We start from the raw sequence: 27,242 nt of genomic DNA, 5'->3' as shown, positions 1-27,242 counted from the left end.
ATGTATTCCCCCAGATATGACTTATCTTTTCTATCTTTTAACAGTGTCTTTCACTGAGCAGAAGCTTTGATTTTAAAGAAGTTCAATTTATCAATTTTTCTTTCATGGATTGTTTTTCGGTGTTGTATCTGAAAAGTCATCACCAGACTCAAAGTTTAGATTTTCTCTTATGTTATCTTCTAGAAGTTGTATAATTTTATTTCACATTTAGGTCAATGACCCATTTTAAGTTAATTTTTGAGAAAAGCGTAAGGTCTGTGTCTAGATCCTAATCTAAATGCTAATTTACTCACTAGGCATTTGCCCCAGTGAGTTAGAAACTAATCCCCCCACAAAAACCTGAACACAAATGTTTATAGAAGTTTTATTCATAGTTGTCAAAAAATGGGAGACAACCAAGATGGCCTTTGATAGGTGAATGAATAGACACACCCTGGTACATCCATAAAATGGAGTACTAGTCAATGATAAAAAAGGAGCTATTAACCACAAAAAGACATGGAGAAACCCTAAATGCACATTCCTAAGTGAAAGAAACCATTGAAAAAACTACATACTCTAAGATGCCAACTAGTATATTACATTCTGGAAAAGGTAAAACTATAGAGACAATTAAAAATATCAGTGATTCCAGGGGCTCAGAGAGAGAGGGTAGGGATGAATAGGCGGAGCACAGGGTAGTTTTAGGGAAGTGACACTATCCTGTATGATACTGTAATGGTGGATATGTGATATTATATATTTGTCAAGATGCATAGAAAATATACAAAACAAAGAGTAAACCCAAATGTAATCTATGGACTTTAGTTAATAATAATTTACTAATATTGGTTCACCAATTGTAACAAATGTACCATACTAATGCAAAATGCTAATAATAGGGGAAACTTTGCAGGGCAGAGGGGGATGTATGGGAGTTTTTTGTACTTTCTGTACCATCTCCCCAAATCTAAAACTGCTCTAAGAAATAAAGTATTTTAATTTTTTAAAAGACCGTGTTCTTGTGGTCACATATTTTAGGAAAATTTGTCAATATAAGATACCTTCATGATGGGAGGCACTCGAGTGTCTGTGGAGATTTGGGGAGACTAAGAGGAGATAGAGCTGAAGACATATTTAGGTTGGGTTTAATAGACTATACCTATGTGATTCACAATCCCTGCCATATATCCATAAGTTATCTTCAGCTGTCTAGAAGTAGGAGTAGCTTCCATTGGCCTAGTACCCACTGTGCCAAACTCATTGACACTGCAACACAAAGATTCAGGGCTGAAGTTGTGTCACAGTATGCAGAGGGATTATAATCTGCCTAGCATAGGAACTACGTGGGCAGTGGAGAAGAAGCAAAGTTTCCATTGCATAGAACCAGAGTTAGTCTCTGGAAAATTCTTCCAAATCTTTTAGGTGATATATGCAAAAAAACTTGATAGACGTTTTCTTAAATTTTAAGACCCTCCTGAAAATTTCCATGAAATTGTAAATAAGTTGGAGATATCAAAGAAACTTTTCTAGACTATCATTAATTTAAAAATAAATTTTAATTAATCATAATAAAGACAATTAATTTTCCATATTCTCCAGAGACAATAACATTTAAAAATCCTTGAAGGGAGGGTATAGCTCAGTGGTAAACCATGTGCTTAGCATGCATGAGATCCTAGATTGCCTCCATATTAATAAATAAATAGAAACCTAATTACCCCCCCCCACACACACACAAATTTTTTTTTTAGTCCTTGACATTAGAGGTCAAGAATGTAGGGTAAAAAGTATTACAGAGGTAAGTCAGACAGTTATTAAAAATATTATGCTACTTCTCTAAATGTTTAGATTTTGTGCTATTAATCAGTTTCCATATAAGCATTTGTTTCGATTTTTTCTCATTTTAAGTAAATATTCACCTCTGAATCTAATTTATATTCAAATTTTGAATTCTTTCTCAAAGCTGCATAAGCTTCAGGCCCCACAAAACCTAAATCTATATATGGGAAGCTCCCAATTTTCTATCTCCAGTTCAAACTTCTTTCCAAAACTCCAAACTGGCATATCCAACTGCTTACCTAACACCTCCACTGTATGTCTGAAAGACATCTCAAAATCAATATGTTCAGGACTAAACTCCTAATCTTCCCCACCCCTCCAATAAACTGCTCCCCAACAATCTTGTCTATTTTAGATGATGATGATAAAACATTTTTCTAGTTGCTCAGGCCAAAAACCTTGGAATCATTTTAGACTTCTTTTTTTCTCTTAAGACCACAGCCAGTCCATTGGGAAATCTGTTGGGACAACTTTCAATATAGATCCAGAATTTACTTACTTCACTTCACCACTCTGGTCAAGGCCACATGCTACCCAACCTGGTTTACTGCAATAGCCTCCTGACAGGTCTTCGTGAGTCTACCTTTAGCCTCTATGATCTGTTCTAAGCACAGCAGCCAGTGTGGTCCTCTTAAAATGCAAGTTAGAGCATGTTGAGCATGTTATTTCTCAGCTAAATCTTCTAACTTCTCCGCATTTCAAGCAGAGAAAAGGTCACAGTTTCCTAATGCTCTATGAGGCCCTCTGTGATCTGCATGCCCCACTCCTGTTAGTTCTTTAATCTCTCCTACTGAGCTCCTGTCATTCCACTTCACTCTAGCCACACTGGCTTCTTTGAAGTTCTCACTGCTACTCAGGAACCTTCCATAATAAGTGATTTACTTATTATGCTTAGTGTTTAATTTCTAGTCTCCCTCAAGGTTTTTAAATCTCAGAAGAGCAGAGATCTTTGATTTGTGCACTGATGTATCCCAAGGATCCAGAACAGTGTGTGATAGTTCTTGGTACTCAATAAATTTTTATTGTGTATACAAATCTTTGCAGAGAGATGATATTTTTAAGTAAAATACACAGAAAACACACATAATAATCCATTATGCTACTAAACACACTAAGAAACTTAAGAATGGAAACAAAGCTAATGGCCACAAACTTCACAGCAACAATGCAGAAACTGCCACAATTTATGGCTATGAAACTACAAAGTAAATAGATTAATGTTTCTGTATGGTCAGAGACTTATAAAGTGAAAAAAAAACTGGGATCTGGCTTAAAGGACAAGCTTTGGAAGTTAAAAGTTGACTGAATAGATGGAGACCTTCAGATAGTCACTTATCTCCCAGTTTTATGTGTTTACATTTCATAAGTTAATAAATCCCCAGAGCTACTGGTTTGTATTCCAACGGGTTTAAACTGGAGACTTTTCCCTTCTCTTCCTTGAGATTTGTTTACAAAAGGGAGAAAAGATTTATCTGCCTCTCAAGGTGGGGGGAAGATAGCTGTATAGCAATTTCTATATAAATTCCCAGACTCATAATTTTAGGGCATATAACCATCTGATTCTCATCACATTACCCTGAAGGGGAAGAATGTGGCATGGAGAACCAATGTGGTTATTGCTTTAAATAATAATAATAGTTTTCCTTTGACTCAGAAACCTCATGTTTGCTTTTAGGACAAAATAAATAAACATAGATGTTAAAAATTTATCAATAGGTCAAGGAGATTTTTTACAGAGATTATATGAGGTAATATAATAGACATAAAATATTGAATATGATGCCTGTTACATGATAGACACTCAAGCTTGTTCATTCCCCTTCACACAGCTCACTTTCCATGGCTTAAAGAAAGATAAACACAAGATAAAAATTTCCTGTCCTGTTTCATTGTCTTCCTGCTTTTCTCTATAATTCCAACTCTTCTAATCCCAACTATAATAATCCTGGCCTAAGGAATTAGACATTCACCTCAGAATCCTGTAGGAAAAAAGATTACAAATAGCCATTTGTATTTCCAGGTCAATACTATCATAAATTTTCCCTACAATATTATATCCAAAATAGAATAGACACCACTTAAGAAGACAAAGAGTTCAAGAAACTTAATGATAAGTATCATGGTTCTGAAATGACTTAACAATTATTAAACCTAATCTGAACTATTTTTTTCAAGATTAAATAGGGAACAATTTTATTTTGTGATAAATAAAGGCCAAAAATTTAGTTTAAAGGAAAATCTGTTCAAAAGAGTACTTCTTAAATTAGTCAAAATGGTCAACAAGAATTAACTTTATATCATGTTAAAAAAAACCCAAATTAATAAAAATACAGATCATTTAGACATGAATATATTTTGAAAATATTAGTGAGAATAGAGCAGTGTTATTTGAGAAAAAAATATTTTTAAATAAACATGAAACACTACAATTTATTCAGAATTTACCTGTATGTCAGTTGAGGGAAAAAAACAGTTGTCCATTAAAAAACAAAGTGTTTATTAAAGGTAGCATTGCTTTCTGAGCACGAATCTTGCTAACAAATACTGGATTTTCAACACAAATTGTGGAGAATTATCTTGTCAAGCAGGTCCAGAATTACTGTAAATATTTTCATTATATAAGAAATAGCAGTACTGAAACAACACATAATGTGGCTGTGGTCATAGTACACTAAGTGTTTACAAAATGCAGTGAGGAAAGAAATGTATTTGGGATGGAAAGGAATCTTACTATGATTAACAATAACACTAATTAACTACTATTCTTATTAAGCTGGCAGGGAAGGGGTCAAGCTATCTACTCAAGAAGAGAACTCTGTTTTTTCCGTGAAATGAATGTAACACAGCTGGTGCATAATTACTGAGTTGCTACAGCCATTTATTTAGATGTGTCAATCATGGGAAAAGGTCAAGTACATTAAGCTGAAAAAGCATGTGATCTTTAATTCCATGGAGACTCTAACAGAGTCAGAAAACACAAGGCATCACTTATCATAATATATCAAAGAACTCTAAGTCCAACAGACACTCTCTGCTGAGGGAGAGCATTAGAAAGAAAGAAAGAGACCAAGAGAGCATGTATGTGTGTACACTGCAAAGAGATACTACTAGGCTACTTAACTGCACTGTTGTTTCACTGAAAGAATAAAAAAGTCAAATCAATGCTGGTCATAGTCATCTAATCCTAGTGCCATATTTGTAATCATTACAACACCAAGGGCCACATAACTATGCCTATTCTATATAGAAAATAAAAATCTAGAAAGTGCTAAAGTTGTTCAACAAAGGAGCCATAGTCTGAGATTTACTAGTTTAGAAGATACTGTGCCATATTTTCAAAAATACTATTTCTTGTAAGTTTATAACACTATCTTGAACAAAACATAGCAACCAAAATACTTTGCATCTTGAGACAGCAGTGTTGTTTTTCATCTCGGAGTATAGTAAGCCTCAACATTTCTTGAATAAATGAATGAATCCTAATAATATGTATTTTCTAAGGGGAAAAAAAAGGCAAGAGAATTCCCAGTTTTGATTGGTCATAAGACAGCTTGAGGTTGGATGTTTACAGTGCTCAAAGGGAGGTTAACACAATTCAGTCAAGAAACAGGATAATAGGAAATGCTTATTGGATATGATCCCTGCACTTAAAAAAAGATAACCATTCAATTGCGCAAAACCCAAGTCTAGCAAAGAAAACAGCAGGGAATAATAAAAATAAAAAGCAGAAAAAATTAACAATCTGCATTTAAGCTGATGTTCTTGTGTAGTATCAGGCATTAAATGCTGTAGGAGTTAATAATAGACTGAAATCAAAGATAACCTGGGCAATCAAAGAAAGGTTCATGGAGAAGCACCTGAGTTGAATCTTAAACAAAATAGGTTTTGGACTAGCAGAGGATTGGGAAATAGAAAAATGACATAATATACACAAAAACAGAACAATTTTAGGTGACAATGTGAGGTGCATGCTAAAGCAGGGGAAAAATAAGGTGAGACAGAGCATGTATTTTTATAATCACAAAAACTTACAATGTCACTATTATTTTAAAACATTTATGTTCTGTTTTATTTTACAAGGAAGAAGGAAAAAGAGATCAACATATGTTCTGGGATACTTTGAATGCAAAAGAGAAGGTGGTACTCCCCATCTCCTCAACCTCATTTTAATTAAATTATGATTTCTGAACAGCCCTGCCACTTCGCTTCAGGGAAATAGGAAAAGAGTAAAAACGTAAAACTAAAATTTTCCAGATTTAGTTTTGTCTTGTACTAATCTGAAAGAAATGTGCACATGTAGAAAGTGGCTCACTCTGGGAATTATGGTAATTAAGAACAGAAAGGCTTGCTTGGAAAAACTGAAGACTTGTTGAGAAAAAAATTTTTTTTCCATGAAGACAGTTGATGGACTTCAACTGTGAAACTGAAGGAATAAAACAATTAAAATATCTGAAAGCAAAGATGAAAAACATTTGGTATTTCTGCATAGATGTTTACAAATAGGAAATAGTCAGATTTTTTTTTTTTTAATGGCCACAGTATTTTAGCAGCTTCTCCCATCAAGTTGTGGAATCTATTCTTCAACCCCTTGAATGGGGCTTGGCCCTATGACTTGTTTTGACCTATGGGACTTAGCTCATGTAACACAGAGCTAAGTGTTACTTAGCACATGTAACACGGAGACTTAGAGAGCACTTGTGGATTGGTTTTTCCCTCAACTGCTTTTGGCGACTCTCATGCCACCATATAATCAGACCTATCAAATCTGTCTAATTTTATCACACGCAACCACCAGTATACATTCTCTTAGCATCTTACACTTCCTTATAAAACTTTTCAAAAATTCAATTAAGTTACTACTTATATAATCAGCTATATAATGCCTATGATAGGCTCTGTAGGTAGTAAAATGGTCAGTCTAATCATGTTCACGTTCCCAGTACCTGGCATATTAAATGCTCTAAGTGTTTCCTGAATAATTAAATGAATGGCAGCAAATCCAAACTTTTTATAGCATTTTATGCTGGAGTAGGCTGAAAAATCCAAAAACTGGCTCACAGAAGGGGAGAGGACAGAAGATAGGGTTTGTATTGCCAAGTGAAAAATAGATGGCATGCCTTGTGAAGGGAGGATGAAGACAATGACTTGTGCTCTACTACACACAAGCTTGGCAGCAGTGGTGGGAGGGAACAGGCTTACACCAGCTTGCCAGAGCTAGCTGTGCACATCTCTTCCTAACTCCATGTGCACTGAAAACACCACGGCGATGTGAAAGCAGCCATGAAAACAGGCAAATGCTGTCAATCAAGGCTATGGGAGCAACAAAAGGAGAGAATGCCTGGTGGGGACATAAAGATGAAACTTCCTATTTGTTTAGGTTGTTGACAATTTCTAATACCCAGAAGTGATTTGATGGATTTACCTTAATAATGCTGACTTCTCTTTCTGGAAAGATCCACTTATGCAGTTCTGTAACTATGTGAATATTAAGTACCCACTTCTGAGTAAAGAGAATAATTATTTGGGGCAATGCAAAAGCATAGAGCTAAGAGGATGCTGAAAAGTGAAATTAGGAGGCATCCATTTTCATCCTCTCACTTATAGAGTCCAAAGAGCCTTTTAGGAAGAAGGAAAGCTGAACCCAAATCCCTTTGCTTTGAGATTTAAAGTCATTAAGCCACTTCTGAAGGAGCATGATGCCATAAATGAAGATTAGCAAGAATGAATAACAGCCCCTCTCCATTCCCCACTGGGAGGAAACATCATTGACGGGGGGAGAGTCTGCACCCTTTTCCAAACTCAACAGAAGCTACTAGATTACAACGCGAGCATGAGTGAGTGTGTGTGTGTGTGTGTGTGTGTGTGTGTGTGTGTGTGTGTGTGTGTGTGTGTGTGTGTGTGTGTGTGTGTGTGTGTCTGGTTTTAGGCCCATCATGTGACTGATGCTAAAGGCCTTTCTGACAAGGTCACTTAGGTACTAAGGAGCTTACTCTGAGTAGGACAGCGAGATGCATATAAAATGCACCCTTACAATAAGGGAAGTGAAAAACTTGAAGTATAACATTTAAGGCTCAAGGCAACTTTTGCTATGCATGTATGTAGAGAAGGAGGTTGTGTGACGACTGGACAAACCTGTACAGACAAAACAGGAAGGATCAACAGTTTTAGTAGACGGGACCTTGCACCAAATGATAGTGAGTAGTCACAAACTCCGGTGCGACTTGCATCACCCCAACTTCCTGGACGCCACCAGACTTCTACTTAGTGGCAGAAGAAACTGAGACTAATTGATTAGACTGTCCAGTGTTATACAATTGTTGAGATCAAGCTTGAGGGGCATATCTAAAATATAGATATGATAAAGTCCATACTTTGGTCTCTTTTTTTCACTGCTCTATTACTAGTACTTGGAGTAGAGTCTGGCACTTAGTAACACACACTCAGTAGAGAGTTGGAGGAATGAATGAATCTGAAGTCCCATTAATTCTCACTGAGGGTGGCAATAGTTCAGAGACATTAAGGACTGATTCAACCATTTAGTCTAAGTAACCCTACAGAACCTCGGGAGGAGAATCCCAGGAGAAATACCATACTTCCAGAATATCCAGGCAGATAGCACCTCTGAGGTATTATACTGTCAGTGCTAACCAAGTGTGACCTAATTTTATACATTAAGATGACAAAGCCAGACATATCCTTTCCATAAAAATTTTTTTACTTGATATTTTTGCCATATCCACTCTACTTCAAATTTCTTCCTAAAGAAAGGTAATGAATAAGTTTCTACAGTTTTCAAGATGTGTGAATAATTTATAGGACATTTTTAAACCCTTCATTTATACAGAGTGAGCAGTCCCTTTCAAATTCAAAACTAATGAACTTTTCATGTCAGTCAGAGAACTGAAAAACTTCACGGTATTTAAATATTAAGCAAAGTTAACAAGGAATTTAAATTTTAAAGCATACTCTAGAAATTCAGTTAAAGATCACAGGATTTAGAGCAGTAAAATTCTTTAGAGAGCACCTGACTGATCCTCTCATTTTTACATGTGAAATAAATAGGAGCTGAAGAAGTCAAACCAACATTTCTAAACTAAACATTTCTAAATAGCCATATCCAACAGGGAAGTATTAACAACTTAGTTTCTTTTACTCATACAAAACTCTACTATTTTTATGTAACATAAAATGATAGTATACTTCACCTTTCATATAACAGTCTTTCAAGTACTCTAAGTTAACAGCCTTGCTCTTTCTACGTATTCTCTTAGCATTTTTCTCAAGTAATATTTGTATAGGAGGACCTCTACTTCGGTCACATTTCTCTTCTTCAGTGTGTCTACCTTAGGTATATTCACTGCATGAAGGCCCACAGGACATTTATGGAGGATTCTGGATATGTTATATGGACTCCTATTGCACTTACAAGTGAAAATAACATCCCAGGAAGTGAATTCTCCAGAAGGGGAATGAATAATAATGAGGAAAAAAATCAAGGACAGATGCAGAGAGAAACCCACGTTTAAAAGATAGATGAGAATTGTCAGAGGTCTGAAGAAATACTGGGACCTCTCACATTATGTTAATGGGAGTGTATCTCAGTACAGTCATTCTGGAAGACTATATAAAAACATGAATCAAAATTTTAACTTTATCACCTTTTGACCCAGTGATTCTCTTTCTGAGAATTATATCAGGAAAATCAGTGCACAGAAACACATATACAATAATGTTCATAGCAACTTTGTTTAAAAGAGATAAATAAGAAGTAAAAAGTCCATCAATAAGGGGTTGGTTAAATAAAGCATGGTACAACCATGCAATGAAATACTAAGTATAATTAAAATAATATATTGATAATAACATGAAAAGATGTTGATTTTTTTAATGAAGAGAGTAATTTAAAAGATTAATACTTGTACCATAATTCCACTTACATGTAATTTAGTTATAATTATGTGTCTGTGTTATTATGACACATAATTAAACTAATATTCTGTTTATAATATTATTAATTCTGTTATTCTGTTCATATTAATAGTATTGCTTCTAGGTGATAGGGTTTTGGGGGTTTTGTTTTGTTTGCCTTCTTTATACTTTTTTATATTTCTCAAGTTTTTCTAACTCGAAATAATTTTTGTTTTAAAATATTCTTTTGATAACTTTTAAAACAATAGAACTATTTTAATTTGGGGAAAAATATAGAAATGTCAGGCAGAGTAAGAGGGGCCAGTGGATAAGATAGAGAAAACACCAAGGAAGACTGCTCTGAGAAGAGAAGCCAAGGGAAGCGAGATAAGAGAAGAGAAGGGAATCTAAAAACATAGGCACAGTCCAAAGTTTCAAAAGCAACAGAGAATTGAAAAGAGCTGACAACATAGGGCCTCTGTGGTTGACAATTAAGAGCAATTTTTTTTAACAGACAGAATGTATACTAATAAAACTTAAGAGAAAATTAAAGTGAAATGAAAGAAACAGTCGAAATTTCATCTTACTAAACATGATTTTCATTTTCATGATCAATACTGTTACTAACTGCATTGGTGTTGCTGACACTATAGTTTTATATTACTCATTGTGATGTCATAAAATGCTTTCTTGTTATATTGTCATCTAATTAAATCATTACAATTTATCATTACAAGAAAAAATTGAGTTATGCAAAGGAAAAAATAGGTATAATTCTAAATAATTTAGCTAGAAATCAGAAACCTTTTTGCTAATAAGACTGTAATACTTTTATTACAGATGCTTCTAAGGTAATTTAGAAGCAGTTTTGAAAATAGTCAAAAAGAATATTCATAGCCAAAATATGGAAGCAATCTAAGTGTCCGTCAACAGATGAATGGATAAAGAACATGTGTGTGTGTGTGTGTGTGTGTGTGTGTGTGTGTGTGTGTATACATATGGTGAAATATTACTTAGCCATAAAAAGAATAAAGTTCTGCCATTTGCAGCAATGTGGATGCACCTAAAAGGTATTATGCCTAGTGAAATAAGTCAGACAGAGAAAGACTTACTGTATGTTATTACATATATGAGGAATTTTAAAAATAAAACAAATAAATGTATGTAATAAAACAGAAATAGACTCAGATATAGAGAACAGACTAGTGGATACCAGTGAGGAGAGGGATGGATGGAGGTGCAAGTTAGGGATATGGAATTAAGAGATATAACTACTTTGTATAAAATAGATAAATAACAAGGATGTATTGTACAGCACAGGGAAATATAGCCATTATTTTGTAATAAATTTACATGTAATAAAATCTATAAAAATATTACATTACTATGCTATACATCTGAAATTAATACAATATTGTAACTCTACTATACTTCAATAAAAAAGAATATTCATAATCTTCTTGCTGCAGAGATAAGACAAAAGCTTAATTTACCAGCAGAGAATTAAAATTTTACTTTCTTCTAATCAGATTTCAATCATTTTGGTTTCCTTTATTACTTTCTCACTTGAGGCTCATTAAGGGGTAGAACTGATAGAAAAAGAAAGGAAAAAGAATCAGATTTTTTTCATTGTGCTTTCAGCAGTTCTGACACACTAAAGACAGTAGGGATGACTAGGTAGCCAGGAAAGAGGGATGACAGAATGGGGTAGTGAGCAACATTACTGGGAGAAAATATAAAAGAGAGCATTCCAAAGAGTAACCTCAGAATATTGGTACCCAAAATGGAGTTAACTTTATTAAGGTTCCAGTGATTCTAGTACTGATAAAATTATAGGTGTCTATTATCCAAAAATTAAAGACCATCACCTTTTCCAATTATTATTCACTGTTATTTTCTTCCAATGGAGCCTAGAACTCAAGTGCCCTATTGACAGCACCAGTATATAAACCTCCTTGAAAAATAGAGTATAAAACAGGAACTTGGCTCAGTGCTTGTACAGCATTAGCACTTAATTAATACTGGTGGACGATGATGACTTCACAAGAAAAGTCCTAACTGACTGGTAGCCCACCCCTGCTGCTTCTACTGTGAGGAGATGACCTGTGGAGGCTCTGATCACACGCAGGCACAGAGCTTTAAAGTAGGATAGCTCTACGGAGGAAGATTAGCAGCTGAAATAGAGATTTAAGAATTTAATCAAGAAGTAGGCTAAGTTGATCTCCTTCACAATGTCACCTTCATAGTACTACTTCCACACAGTTTAACTGTATAACTAAATAATCAACACACTTAAGTCTCAGATGTCGGGAAAACTCAAAACAAAGGTATAATGTTAACAAAAACCTACATAGTAAACATTAAGAAGCTTTGGTCATTTGTGGTTTGTCTTCAAAGTATTAAATATTTTTCAAGAAAAATATTTAAGGATTAAGGGAATAATTTATTTGCTGTAAAATTCCTTCTCTTAATATTTATAGGATTATATTTAATGTAATGAAAAGGAATTTCCTTTCATCTCACATCTTTAAAACAGTCATTGATTGAAAATGTTACATATACGTACACACACATACAGGTCTCATTTACAGAGGCTATGTCTCAAGTCACATTAAATAGCAAATACCCCAAATACTGTACTGTGCCTTTGACAAGTGGAGAATAATATTAAACAGAGCCAGATTTATAAGGAACAATGAGGGAGATTAACAAAACAACCTGTTATTCTAAAATTGACTGCATAAAATCTGACATCCTAAATTATGGATGAAAAATATGTAAGAAGGACCCCTAAATTATGAAACCATAAATTTGCAAGTTTTCTTAGCCAAATATGCACATTAAAATATGTTACTATCCTCATGCAAACATGTCTATAAATACTTACAAATGTCTAATAAACCATGTTCAAATTTAGAAAAATACTTTAGGTCTTTCATATGTACAATATACTATAAAAGCAGACTATAAATAACTGTCAAGTTGGCACTCACTTCAAATAGACAAAATGTCAAGTAAACAAAATATGAATAAATTATATATCAAAATAAACCGATGCGGGTCACAAATAGAAATCATATGGAACAATTAAAATAAACATGAAACATGATGTATAGCTTACTTGAGAGTTAATTCTAGGAATAAAAGTAATTCCATTATTAAAGACTTTAAAAAATTATTTGGTTCTTATCCTTAGAATACTCATGGGAAAACAAAACAATTTATTATGAAATGTGCATAAGTGGCAAAGATAGCTCATTAAGGGAATCGACTTTACTATTCACTATTTATTTCTGGAATCTTCAGTATTAGTCTATCTACCTAATTCCCATCCTCAAACATCCAAAGTGTTTGGCAGGCAAAATGTACAATTTCAAATGGATCCTATGTAATTAATTAACTCCACTAATTATTATCAATGGACCAAATACCACTTAGAATTACCCCATCAATTGACACTGAGCCTGTATAAACAAAACTAAATTGCACAAAAGTTAACAACCAATAACAGCAGTAAAAACGATTCCTTCTTTTTCAAAGAAAAGACACTTGGAATAAGGAAACAAAAAGATTATTCATTCTGTGGTGCAGCAGAGACAAGAATTTTAAATAAGAGAACATGAGGTCATAATAAAATCAGTCTCCAGTGGAACACAGCCTTTCCTATTTGTGGACATGAATCTGTCTAATGGGAATTTACTAACTACAAAATTTTTCAAACCCCTGCAAAGTATTTGAAAAACTATTGTGATATTGGTACCAGCAAATTATCAAATTCCTTATTGTTTCATAGTAGGATACGCTCAACTTCTTTTAAATAGTCATGATTAAGTGACTAAATATGCCCCAGTCTTCCACCTAATAAACATCTTGCCCCATTCAGTCACCTAAAAAACAAGGCTCCAAATTATGTTTACTTCTATCACACAGGTGTTAAAAATCCAGACCCTTGTGGTTTTGAATCCCTGTTCTTCCACTAGCTAGTGATGGCCTGGGCAAGCCCATCTTTTGTGCTTTGGTTTCTTTACCCATAAAAGGTAGATAATAATAGCACTTATCTCATTAACTTCAAAGATTAATTCATTCTGCACTATTTGACTTACCTCATGCAAATACTTAAACTTCATCTCCAGCCATTCTTTAACCCCACGCACACAATCCCCATGTGTTAGCCACACCATATTTGCCACTCCCAAAATAGAACACATCGTTCGTTCTTTGCCTTCAGAATTCACATTCATCCTTCTAAGCCCATCTCTGCCTCTATGAAGCCAACTTTTGTTTCTCCCAGCAGAATTCACTTTTTCCTTCTACTGGCTAATTTTGGAGATAGAAGATCAGAAAGAAAAGGTCTAAGCCTGTTTTCTGGTTTCTTCTTTTCTTTACTTTTTTCAAATTATTTTTTACTTCCGTTGCAAAACTGTATCATAATTATAGGACAAGCACTTACTATCTTCCATTTTTAGTGAAAAACACTTTTGACATTGCAATGATTATGGTCAGAAACCATTTTAGTTATCATAAAAGCTCAGGAATGCACTGGGTGAAATGTAGAAAGGCCACTGATAGAATTATGTTGTATGACAGCTTTGTGCTAGGTGCTTTACTTACATTATCTCTGGACTTTGGGTCCATAATATATTAGTGGTCCCCAAAAGAAATAAACTAGAAAACCAAAATTTTTGTCTCAAATAAACTGTGCAAAAGATTATCAAGATAGAGTTATCATTTTCTCCATTAAATCCCTGACTTAAAAGTATTTTACTGTCTGCTAGAAGCAATACAGAATAAAGAAAATGTCTTTTTTGTCTAATTTATAGGCCAAGATTTAAATATTAGCTTCACTTTTCCACTAAAGTTTTAAATTTATGAATTTCTGAATATCAGATTAAAACGTAACTAATTTATTTAGTGTAGTGCAACATAATTAGAAACTCTGTATTTACATGTTAAGTGTTTGAAAGGTAATTAAATATTTGATGAGCGTTAATTATGAACTTAATTACATTACCTAAACTTAAATTCTTACATGATTAGTGACATATTACTGAATTATATTCTATTTGCAATAAAGGCCTCGGTTAACTGAACAAGAGGCCCTGAAACTGAGACAGCCTTTCAGAGTTGTACCAAATTGAGGCAAGAGGCTGGGCCTTTATACTTCTTCTCTGGTCATTTATTGAATTCAGTATGCCACAAAGGAGGCAGCTCCCTTCCACTGAAGATAATTTCTAGGGAAGAACACAGGTCTGAGCTAACAGCAGGCAACTCCTATAGCAACCATGGAAATAAGCACCTCAGTCCTTAAGAGAGGATATTGGTAGTTCATAGAAACAGTCAGTAGTATCACTAGTTGCCAGATTTAGCACATAAAAAATGATAAATTAAAATACTGTATGGTATATTTATACTAAAAATTATTCATTGTTTACCTAAAATTCAAATTTAACTGAGCATCATGGGTGCTACCTGGCCATTGTATCAACTATACGTTTTAAAGGGCAAGTACAAGAAAAAATTTCCAGGATATTAATGCATCCACCCTTTTGTAATTTTATACTTTAGATAGTATCAATCCCACAAAAATAAAAACCAGTTAACCTTTACTCAAAATCCTGAGGTGGCTAATTATAAGGATTCAATGCTACTTACTACACTTTACCATCGTATGCTCAAAAAGAACACTCTGGCAATACTATGAAGAGTGGATTGTAGGAAAGACACAGTATACACAGAGGAAAAGAACTAGAGCAGTGGCAGTGAAAATGAAAATGAAAGGATGAGAAGAGACATCCTGAGATTAGAGTCAAAGAACTTACTGACTGAACGACAGAAAAATAGGAGGCAAACAAAATCTAGAAAAATCGTGTACTCTTAATTTTAAGTAATAGAAGAAAAGAGAAAGAAAATGGCAAAACATATATGTAAAACAAAAGAAGAAATAGGTTTGGAGAGAGAAAATTACACATTTGCTATCCATCAGAATGCATAATATACGTCAGTATATTAATATACTACACCAAGCTGTTAATATTGGTCAGGTGATCATTTTCCATTATTGGAATTGCAACATATTTCCATAAATATATTGCACCGGAGACTTTATAGATACCTGGCATTTCTAAGAACTGTACTCATGGTGTTAAATTATACCAGTAGTTCTATTTGCTAAGTATATACATATAAGTCCTGAGAAACACTAATTTTCAAATTAAAAATCTTAAAGAAGGAAGAGTTTATGAAATGTGTGTTTGTCTTCAAAAGCAATTCCCAATTCTACTTCATTTAAAATAAATATCTCTTGGTATGTTTTATCTATATAACTAAAGAAGCTCTTAAAAAGTGGAGCTCTGGTCTTTTCCTTCAATTACATGAAAGAAGAAACTACCACCGCCGTTACCCTCAGTGATGCCATCTTTCTAACTGGTGCTCTCCCATTTACTTTATATAATACTACCAGTTGATTTTTCCTGAACCATGACATCCGTCTCACTGCCCCTGCATTATTTTCTGATCCAGGGTACTCAGTCTGGGAACCACTATTAGATCTATTAATTCTTCGCATGCATCACAGCAGAATCCTACACGGCATCCTCAAATGCTAAAATGTTTATCTATTTAGTAAGACCTGGGAGCAGAACAAATATTTAGAAAGTCAACACGAATAAGGTTTTTCATCTTTTCTTTCAAAATTCTAGACTTTGCATTCTGTGATATTAATCTCAATCCCCAGTGACTTAGTCACAACTATTCACTTCTGGGATATAGACATCAAACAAAGAACAAAACCTGATTCATCTAATTGTGTTTTGTCAATCAGAAATTTCTTTTAGTAAGCATTATATAGTTATAGGTATTCCCCAACCATGTCCAGTAAAAGGAAATGTATGTAATATCCATTGATATAATAAATAAAATGACCTTATTAAGTCTTATTTTTGTATTAGGTATTTTCCATTCAAACAGACCATGCAGTATTTTACTGTAATTATTTATAAATTGTTAACTGTTAACTTTCAATTACCTGTGTGTGGATTATCAATCACAGTCCTTAAACCCAAGATGGCTTTTTCCCTGGAACTTCACAGATTTTTAGGCTAACTTCTTGCTTTATTAGGATTTTTTTGTGTGAATTTAGTGAATATCAGCATAGCTTAAGTCATGGTATGACATAAGTAGGACAGTAAATGAGCTGCTAAAAAATATAATACAATGGTATTTCAAATCTAAAGACGAATTAGCTTTATATTACCCATTACCAGGTTAAATTTTTCAAGTTTCTGCTCTCATCACTTTGTGTAATGAATATGGATAGCATAGCAAATTACTACAACCACCCAATAAATATAACCTTCCCAGACCTTAAATGTTTTCTGTGCATCAAGCAAAATGTCCACCATAGAATAGACATAATTGTCGAAAGTTGCCTCTAAATACATTAACTCTCCTGTTATTTAATTGTTATAACTAAAGATAAGATCCAAGAACAATGAATTTAATTGTAATTTAAATGGCTACATTACAATTTTTTAGGTGAGTAACACTTACTTTTCAGCTACATGGATTATTAGGAGCTACTAGTTTTATTTAAGGTGACTTGGGCTTCACTTTTCAACAAAAAGATAAAAAAAATATACTTTGTATCTCACTAGCAATAATTTCTGGTTTAAAAAATTAACTTATGGTGTATATACATTAAATTGTGGTGCAATAATAACTCTCAATATTTATGTAATTTTCATGTCAGGTACTCTTGTATTTTTCCCTTACTTCCCATAAAAACTTTAGAAAATGTATCCTAAAAAGGATAACTTTTTAACAATTGAGAAAACTGAGGTGCAGAGATGTTAACTAACTAGCTGCAGGTTCCATACCAAATAAGAAGCAGAACTGATATTTGAGCCCAATACAGTGTGGTTTCAGAGCCTGTACACTAAACTGCTAAACCGTACTCCCTCCCTGATGAATTATCTGACCTTCTTCCTTCCGAAGAGAGCAAACACAAACAACGCCTCTAGACTTCTTATATATATATATATATAACTGGAATATCAATTGTCCTTAACTCTGTTCCAGTGACAGCCTACTCTGACCACACAGGCTGGGACAGATGCCTCTCCTGCCCTCTTGTCTCACACAGCACCTAACATGCTGGTCTGTCATAATTTTTTTTCTTTTCATTCCCCAATTGATCGTAATTTCTTGAAGCAAGGATTACTGAAAGCCTGGCATACAACACAGTACAGGAATATAGAAGAGGTTCAACAAATAACTGTTGGATGAATTGATGCTTCTTATTGTTTGCAGGCCTGCCTACTGGCACTTTAGACTACACCAAGACAGACACACCCACCCCCGCCCACCACTACTTCCATTACTCTGACGTCAGCTTCTACAATTCCCCACATTGTGATGAACTTTACATTTCTCTTTGAAATACCAATAGCTCTCCCTCCCCCGAGAAAACAGTCTTACCTTCTAAATCTTCTTTCTCAAAGTGTGTTTTGAGAATAGAACGAGTTCCACCTCTATCCACAACTGCCTCTTCATCATTTCTCTGTAGAACAGGGAGAAAGAAGACTAATGATAATACATATATTCTCTTCGTTTTAGCAAATAAAGTTTGATATGATCTAATAATTTAAGTTTAAGTCAGTAACTTAAACCTTCTTGTACATGACTATTCTATTTGATTATCAAGTGTTAGTTTACAAAAGGGGACACTGAAATTAATTTGACCACATTTAGAGAAGGAATGTCATCTGATTTTCCATGAAATCGAAGGCAGTCATACATTCCAGTTGGCATCATTTGTTAGTGAGATGTAAAACAGAAAACAAACAGTTATCCTGTCAATTTAGTAACATGCATTTTTATCTCTGATAAAGAATTCCTGCTAACAAGATGACATCTTGAACTACACAAGAAAAATATGAATATCATTACTATTAACACCATTAATGCTATGGCAGGGATAAATAATTCCATTGACATTAAAAATGGGCTTAGGAGGGAACTAATCTCTTGAAAGCAATTAGTAGTAATTATTAGGTAAACTATAACCCTAATTACTTTGCTCCAGTTTAATGCATTTTATTCAAACTAAACTATAAATTACAACCATGTGCATTAAACCTTCATTCAGTTTCTATTTTTTTAACCTATTTAGAATGGCTGGGCATAGACTTTGTCTTCTGAACATTGTGCACATGCTCAAAACAATATAGTATATATGGTACTCAGTAAAATAATGGGGGAAGGGTGAGCATAATCCACTTTGACTATGCAGGAATGGACAAAATACAAATTACTGAATGAAATGAAATACAGGTTATTTATAAATTTTATCTGAATGTGAACAACTACGTAAAAATTACCTTAAAAGTGAACATTGAGCACAAAAGGAGAACTGAAAAGGTAGATTAAAGTTGAATTTTCCAAGAGCTATCTCTAAGCCTAATTCCTGAACATAATCTGAATAAAAATCTGTCCTTCATGTTTTGCAATCAGTTCTTTCAACTGTATGATTATAGACATATGTCAACCTAAAAAGATCAGCTCTCATATGCTTCAAACACAGCAAAATATACAGTAGAAGGACATGTGTTATATCCTGTCGTCCTGACAACATGTGCTGACATAAGTCAGGGCAAAGTCTTTGATATCAGAATTAAAGAACACTAAACTATAAATGAAAGAAAATTAGAGAAAAATAAAAATGAAGAAAGATTTCAGAGCCCGTTGCTCTTCTGTCTGGCAAAGTTTAAAAAATCTGTTGGTTTGACCAACAGCAACAATAGAAAAAACTAAAGATGGGACTTATGTAATCTTCTTGAACCAGATAAACACAAGTTTCAGCCTATTTGGAATCTGTTCTTGATACATTTACAAATCAAATTTATCCTCTGTGCAAGACATTTTCAAATACATGTCACATTGAAATGTGTCTCTACCCTCTGGGGTGTTGTTAGGAAGAATGCCAAAAGCTAAGTCATGCAGCCATGTTCAAAGGTCAGAAGGAGCACTATTTCACTATTTCTCAAAATGTCAGTCTCTGAAAACAGCAGCAAAATGGAAAACTTTATAGCAAATATATGGTGATTTTTACCCCCGTACAATAAATAATTAACTTTTATTTCAAGAACCTGAAACAATTTTCAACTTATTAAACAAAAATATGTTTTTTCTCCATATTTATATAATTCTATTCAGTAGCTAATGTTAAGATATTGAGATAAAAGGAAATTTCGTGGTAAAAGTAGAAATGGAATCTAAATAAGCAATAGTTAATTATTTAATTACTATGCAGGTTACAAGTAGAAATGATCTAATTTTAATTTTTCTTTAAAAGAAAATGAACTAGAACCTAGAATATGAATGTAACTCAATGTAAGTAATTCATTTTGCAGTTTCATATTATCCCCTTTAAATATTCTCTGGACATTCCATAGAAATATCAAATGTATGATCATTTCAGCTGAAAATTCCCAAGATACAGATTAATGCTAATACATACACTGAAATTCCTCTACTTTGATTATAGTTCAAAAGATCACTTTAATATTATCCAAGAGTTTTTAACAGAGTATTTCCCTTTCCCCTTGTTACCAAGAGCAAGTAGACATGAGGTGTGATGAAGGGAATGCGGAGGGACACATGGCACTGGGTGCCAGTCTATGTGGTAATTCCAAATAGAGCAATAAGACAGATTTTTACTTCATTTTGTACTGTTACTCTTTAGATTGTTGAACATCAAATACATTAAAACACCCTAATTTCCATATGTATTTACACATCTAGGAATAAATTTTTTCACATGTAGGAAGAGAATACATAAATATATTACACTGCCTTTCAATACAGTTTACATTTGCTACACTGTTGGGTAAACACTTAAAAGATTATTGATTCTTGTAAATAGGTAGGCCAGTGTTTTAAATTGGCGAGAGACGTGACCCATAGTGAGAAATCTTATCCCAACTCAGTCACATATTCATATATATGTAATCAAAAGTTTCACAAACCAGCATTTACTCTTACTATAAACAATGCACTATGATATTTTCTGTTTCAGGGTATATACCATTTTATTCAAAAATCAGAATCACTACCCATTAAACTTACTTCAAGACTTAAAAATGTCTTGTGACCTGCAATTTGAAAAACACTGGAATAGACCATGGCCCTGGGACAGAGAGACAGTAACTATTCACACAGAAATGTCTTCTAGAATTGTTTGTAAATATCATTAGTTCTATGAATATGTAAACAATGTATTTTTCTGATTTACCGTAACTCTTTTTTGGTTTGTTTTGGGGTTTTTTTAATTTTGAGGGGAGGTAATTAGGTTTATTTGTTTGTTTGTTTGTTTGTTTATATTTATTTAATGTAGGCACTGGGGATTGAACCCAGGACCTGAAACATGCTAAGCATGTGCTCTACCACTAGGCTGTGCACTCTACCACAGAGCTATATCCTCCCACTTTTTTACCATAACTCTTGAGCACAGCTGTCAATGAAATAAATTTTTCTAGTTTTACAAATCCAACAGTAATCCTGCGAGCAGGAAAATGCAACTTTTTTTCAAGTCTTTTTGATAATTTTCATCTCATTTGAAAATGGATTAATAGAGGAGCAAGCAGTCCATTTTCAATTCAGAATTCCTTCTTCCCTGAAACTATTTATCATATCAATTTTTTAAACCAACCACTTTTTCTGCCTTTTTATTAGGTATTAGCTATGAGGATAGTATGGTGTGCTATATATTTGCCACTAACCCATACAGATCCACTTTCCACTCATTTCATCATGCTCATTGTCTTTATGAGTGCATCACCAGGATTCCTATTGAGTTCAAGCAATGAGAGATAATGACACAGGACTACAGAGTTGGGAGGAGAGAGACATGGCCCCTGTTGAGCCATAGTTTGGCAACAGCTGTGATCCTCCATCAAAGACCAAAGGTTTTGTCATGTGACTTCTACATCTATAGATCTTGCCAGTTTGCATTAACTGCTCCCCCACCTTGCTCCTTTAGGCCTAGGAATAGTGACAATTTCTGGCTGTTACAGGTTTCACAAACCCTAGCTGATAACCCTTTATCCTGCCTACACTTTTAAAAACAATCCCTTCATCAAGCCTTTTTGAGTGACCGCCTGTTTCTTGCTGAGAGTCTAATTTACACACACGTATAACATTTATCTTAATGACTAAAAATCCATGACATCAGGTTCTGTAGAGATGAATATATAAACAAAATGGTAACTTACATACACAACTTTGACTGAGAAACATCTATCAAAAATACTGTTGAATGTTTAAGTATTTTGTTTATTTTTACTTTTATTTCTTCTGCCTTAGGAGACAGATCCAAAAAATATTGTTACCATTTATTTCAAAGAATATTCTGCCTATTTCTTTTCTAGGACTTTAATGGTTTCAGGTCTTACATTTAGGCCTTTAATCCATTTTGAGTTTATTTTTGTATATGGTGTAAGAATATGCTCCAATTTCATACTTTTACATGTAGCTGTCCAGTTTTCCCAGCACCGCTTATTGAAGAGTCTGTCTTTTTTTCAAGTATTCTCTCCTCCGTTGTTGTAGATAAATTGACCATAGGTGTGTGGGTTTATTTTAGGGCTCTCTATTCTGTTCCACTGATCTATGTGTGTATTTCTGTGCCAGTATCATGTTGTTTTGACTCTGAAGCCTTGTAGTACAGTCTGATGTCAGGGAGCATGATTCCTTCAGGTCTGTTCTTTTTTCTCAAGATTGCCTTAGCAGCACTATTTACAATAACCCAGATACGGAAGAAACCCAAGTGTCCATCAATAGATGACAGATAAAGAACACACACACAATGAAATATTACTCACCCATAAAAAGAATGAAATTCTGTCATTTGCAACAACATAGATGGACCTAGAGAGTATCATGTTTAGTAAAATAAGTCAGAAAGACAAATACTATGTGATCACTTATATGTGGAATCTATAAAATAAAACAAACATATGTATATAACAAAACAGAAACAGACTCACAGATACAGGAAAAAACTAGTCAGATACCAAGGAGAGGGAAGGGAAGAAGCAAGATAGGGGTATGGGATTAAGAAGATACAAATTACTATGTATAAAATAGATAAGCAACAAGCATATACTGTACAGCACAGGGAAATAAAGCCATTAGTTTGCAACAACTTTAAAGGGAGTATAATCTCTTAAGAGTTTATTATTTCCAAAGACTCCAAACTTGTCAATTCTCATTTATGTTAAAATACGTCACGGAAAACTGTTGATTTTACTCACTTCACAAGGTTAAAACATTTTTTTTTTATAACTCGTGGCATCTCACATACCACATTATTTTCATACTCTGCTTTAATAATGTGTTGCTACTGTTTCATTAAATAAGACATGCAGAATTTTAACTTCTTGTTTTTCTTATTTACCTCCTCATTATCTTTTATTTTAAATTATGAAAATAAGAAAGTTGAACATTAACACTTGGATTCAATGTTGATATTCAATATATGCATTCATATTTACTCTGGAGGCATCCCATTTTTTTATTTTTACATGTAAGCTAAAGTGTTATACAAATATAAAAAGGTCAACTGTTTAACCTCTGATTGTATAATGCTATATTACACAGGGCAACAGATGTGAAAGCATCAGCTCAGAGATTAACATATCATAAGAATTCAATAAATACTAGATGAATTGAAATCTAAGCATATGTCAAGCTAATTTTGAATTTCACTTGGTAATATTATACTTTAATAAAATAAATGAACTCCTATATTTTTACTTGCATATGACTTCAAAATTAGAGATTTAAAATCTGGTATCTACTTTAAAATATAGACTACCATTTCATGGTAATCATATGAGTACAATCTACCTTATATACTGTATTAATTAAATAACATGAAATGTATTTATTCTCAAGTAGCCCAATAAATCATTATTTCTCCTTATTTTTTTTTAAATAAAAAAGCAGTGAGTCCACTTCTAAAGTGTCTAATTGGGGAGGTGGCAATTAGGTTTCATTTACTTATGCAAAGCAAATGTGTTTTTCATCTTTACACATACAAGAAAAAATAGAACTGAGACTAAGAATTAGAGAAAAATCCTTTGTCATAGGAATAAGGATAAGAAGGCATAAACTGAATCATCATGTAAAAATTTCAAGATTTTTCTCATCTCATTTACTTGGAACACTCCATCATGCAAACTTTAAAGGCCAGTTGGGAGACTACACAGTTAGGTCAGAGAAGTTAGTCTTTTGACATGAAGTAGTCCAGAAACAGGATGAAATGTTGAAATGTTGAAAATCTTCAGTGGTGAAAATGTTTCAATGCTAAGCTATTATTTCTGGCTTAGGATTAATTTCAGCACAACACACAAAACTGCACTCATTTCTGCCACTGTGGCCTAAAGAACACTATTTCTCATAAAGGGCCTAACATCTGATGGTTTAAGAATAAAAAGTGAGAAATTAGGAACAATTTTGATTAGGCAAAAGTATTTCAATGGTCAGTGATACCTGCATAACTGAGTTCATGCCTTCTTTGCCCACCTGATCTTACACATTTGTTTGTTTCAACTCCTGGACTTGACTCCCGCCTTGCTCTTAAAAGTCCTCTTAAAGTCTAAGTTCTGCTAAGGAACTGAATTTTGTACCCAGAAAATGATGATAAATGCTGTTAAATTTCCTTACTGCTGCCTCATGCTGTCTTTACTCTTTTCATGTTGCTTGCACACAACATGCCCTCCGAGGCTCCATCTGCCTTGTAGGGCTTCCTTACTTGTCCTGCTGTGTCCTCCCCTAAGCATCTGCCACATCTCCATGAGCTTGTTTGGAGCTCAAGTCCAAGCCCTTGGTGGTATAACCTATCCCTCTGATGCTGACAATCTCGTTTAGGAGATCAACAGAAAAGCAGTGTTGGATAAATGCTGAGAGTTTGTGGGACCACATACCACCTGGATTTAACTCTTGTTTCAGTTAATAACTAGCTGTGTGACTTTAGGCATCTTATGTAATTTTTCTGTGTCTTGAGTGACTTATTAATACATGAAAAGTTTGCCAAGCATGTATTAAGTTCTCAATAAATGTTATTTATATTATTATTTGTACGTCTGGAGCCACAAAAATCAGTTAAGATATAGTTCCTTCCCTCAAAGAGTTTACAGACGTCATGTTAGGTCCAACACACAATGGAATTGTGAAAGAAATTCATACAGATGAAATTCTACCATAAAAGTTACTCTTTTTCTCCAAGAAAGTCAGTAAAAGCTACATTAAATTAGATACTTGAGTTGATTTTTAAAAGATCAATGTATCTTTGCAGGCAGATAAGGGGGCAAAGTGGTAGTTTGGTCATAAGTATCAAGAAAAAAGCCTATTTATTTGAATAAGGGTGAAAGACATTAGTGGGACCCAGAGCAGGAATGACTTGGCATTAAACTATGAAGCTACTGATTTGTTTCTCCTTACAATCCAAATGCCTGGAAAGAAGAGTTCTAAAGCCTGGGACAGGACTGAAAATGCTGATGTGAAAAAAGTAGGACTTCTATAAAGTAGAAAAATAATTATGTATCTATGATGTTATATAATACATAATGATATAATATGTAATATAATAATTATACATATAATATTCTTTAAATTAAAAACTCTACGAACAGGTAAAACAGTGGGCTAGGCAGATGATATAAGAATTAGGGAACTGGGGAAAAGATCTGAAAAAATATACAGAAGATAGCACAGGATGACAATGTGAAAAATAAGAAATAGATCATTTTAAATAGAGAATAATATAATAAAGTCCAACATATGCCTAATTGGAATTCTAGACAATAAGACTAGAAAAATAAGGGGAAAGTACTGTTTGAAAATAGTATGTAAACATTTTCCAGAATTGGTAGAAGACATGAATCCTTGGATTCAGGAATCACAATGAATCACAAACAAGATAATTAGAAGGCAATTCACACAGACACGTATCATGTGAATCTGCAGAATAGCATATTTCTAAAGCAGCAAGTTAAAATACAGATTCCTTACAAAGGAATAACAAGCTAATAAAAACAGAAACCAATAAAATAATATCTTCAGGATACTGGGGAAAAAATACTTATTATTCTAGACATAGATAACCAGTTAAGCTATCATTCAAGAAAGGACTTCAGACACAGAAACTGAGAGAATTCATCATCAAGGCATCTTTCTGAAGGAACTTCTAAGTTTATGCTTCACGAAGAAATAAAATGATCCCAGGGAGAATGTCTGAGACGCAAAAGTAATCTTGAGTCAAGAAACTGAAGGACATAAATAAATATAAATAAAATAAAAATAAGATGAATTTAAAAATTACTTCATGATCTCTAAGATCCTTTCTAGTTCTACAATACTTGAATTTTTTTATATTGAACTGTTTTCTTCTTCAGTGTAAGGGTCATGTTTGTATTCAGCACCTATCGGTGCTTCAGCTTAGATTATAAAAATGAATTATAACACATAATCCTCCCATATATTAATATTTTTCTCCATTCTTGCACCCCAAATCCTGGTATTTTTGCTGAGATACTATAGATTTGTAGGAGACATAAGTATCAATTAAAGGAAGGGGATAAAGGTATACTATAAATTTTTAAATAAAATCAGCAATTTCTACATATTCCATTGTGAATAAAAGCTTGTTCTTTAAAGCTTTGTAAGAATCTACAAAATCAGAATACTGCACAAGTATTTAGCTTGCTTAGCATAAATCAGGACAGTTCTGAGTTGCCCTACACAACAGTCAAAATTATACGAGTTATTTAAACTTAAATAAGCCCATAGTATCTGTAGTTTAATGATTCACAGATAAATTGGACTTAAATATTCCATAATTTGCAAACTAAAGATAGAAGTTTTCTAATATTAGTAATACTAACAAATAAGGCCAACGAGAAAAAATAATAAAATAGTATTTGTAAGGCATTACAGATTAAATAAACAGGGAAATTTCAAGGTATTTTTAGATAACTAAAATGGTACTGAGGAATAAGATAAATAAAACAGTAGAAGATGAACTTCAGTGATAAGAAAACAAGCAGTAAAAAGATACTTCAGGTATACGCTTGAGTGATGAAAAATGTAGTGGTTAAATAATTAGTTTAAAAAGTAAAATAAGCAAATCTAAGCAGTTCTTTAACCTCAGTGATCGTTTATTAGTGATACATTTTATCATATCATTAGTAAAGTGGTGGAAATCTGAGCAGTCATGTAATTTACTAAAAAAATTGACCTCTATTACATTTAACAGCAAGTTTAAGCAAATGTCAAAAATGTAGGAGAGGGAATGGAGAAGAGCCATTTTATTTACTTTCCCCCTTAGATCTGTAAAAGAACAAAACCGAACAAGAAAAAGCTGTGCTCTTAAATTTTCTAATTATTTCAAAATTCAAAGGACATAGCAAAAGAAAATTAAAATATCCTAAACACAGAAAAAATGAAATTAACTTTGA

The 27,242-nt window shown here is 33.5% G+C and overlaps 1 protein-coding gene across 2 annotated transcripts in view; it reads right to left on the bottom strand.

Moving 5' to 3' along the window:
• SLC4A10 (solute carrier family 4 member 10) overlaps positions 1–27,242 on the bottom strand; it is a 184,675-nt gene that overhangs the window by 143,846 nt on the left and 13,587 nt on the right. For both annotated transcript variants that reach the window (XM_072961062.1, XM_072961061.1), the window contains exon 2: positions 18,205–18,286. In XM_072961062.1, coding sequence (XP_072817163.1) covers positions 18,205–18,286 — 82 coding nt within the window. The remainder of the gene's footprint in view (positions 1–18,204; positions 18,287–27,242) is intronic.

This window comes from Vicugna pacos, chromosome 5 (genome assembly GCF_048564905.1).
Source record: "Vicugna pacos chromosome 5, VicPac4, whole genome shotgun sequence".
Lineage (NCBI taxonomy): Eukaryota > Metazoa > Chordata > Mammalia > Artiodactyla > Camelidae > Vicugna > Vicugna pacos.
The sequence above is the reverse complement of the archived record's forward strand: the minus strand, read 5'-3'. Positions and strand labels throughout refer to the sequence as shown.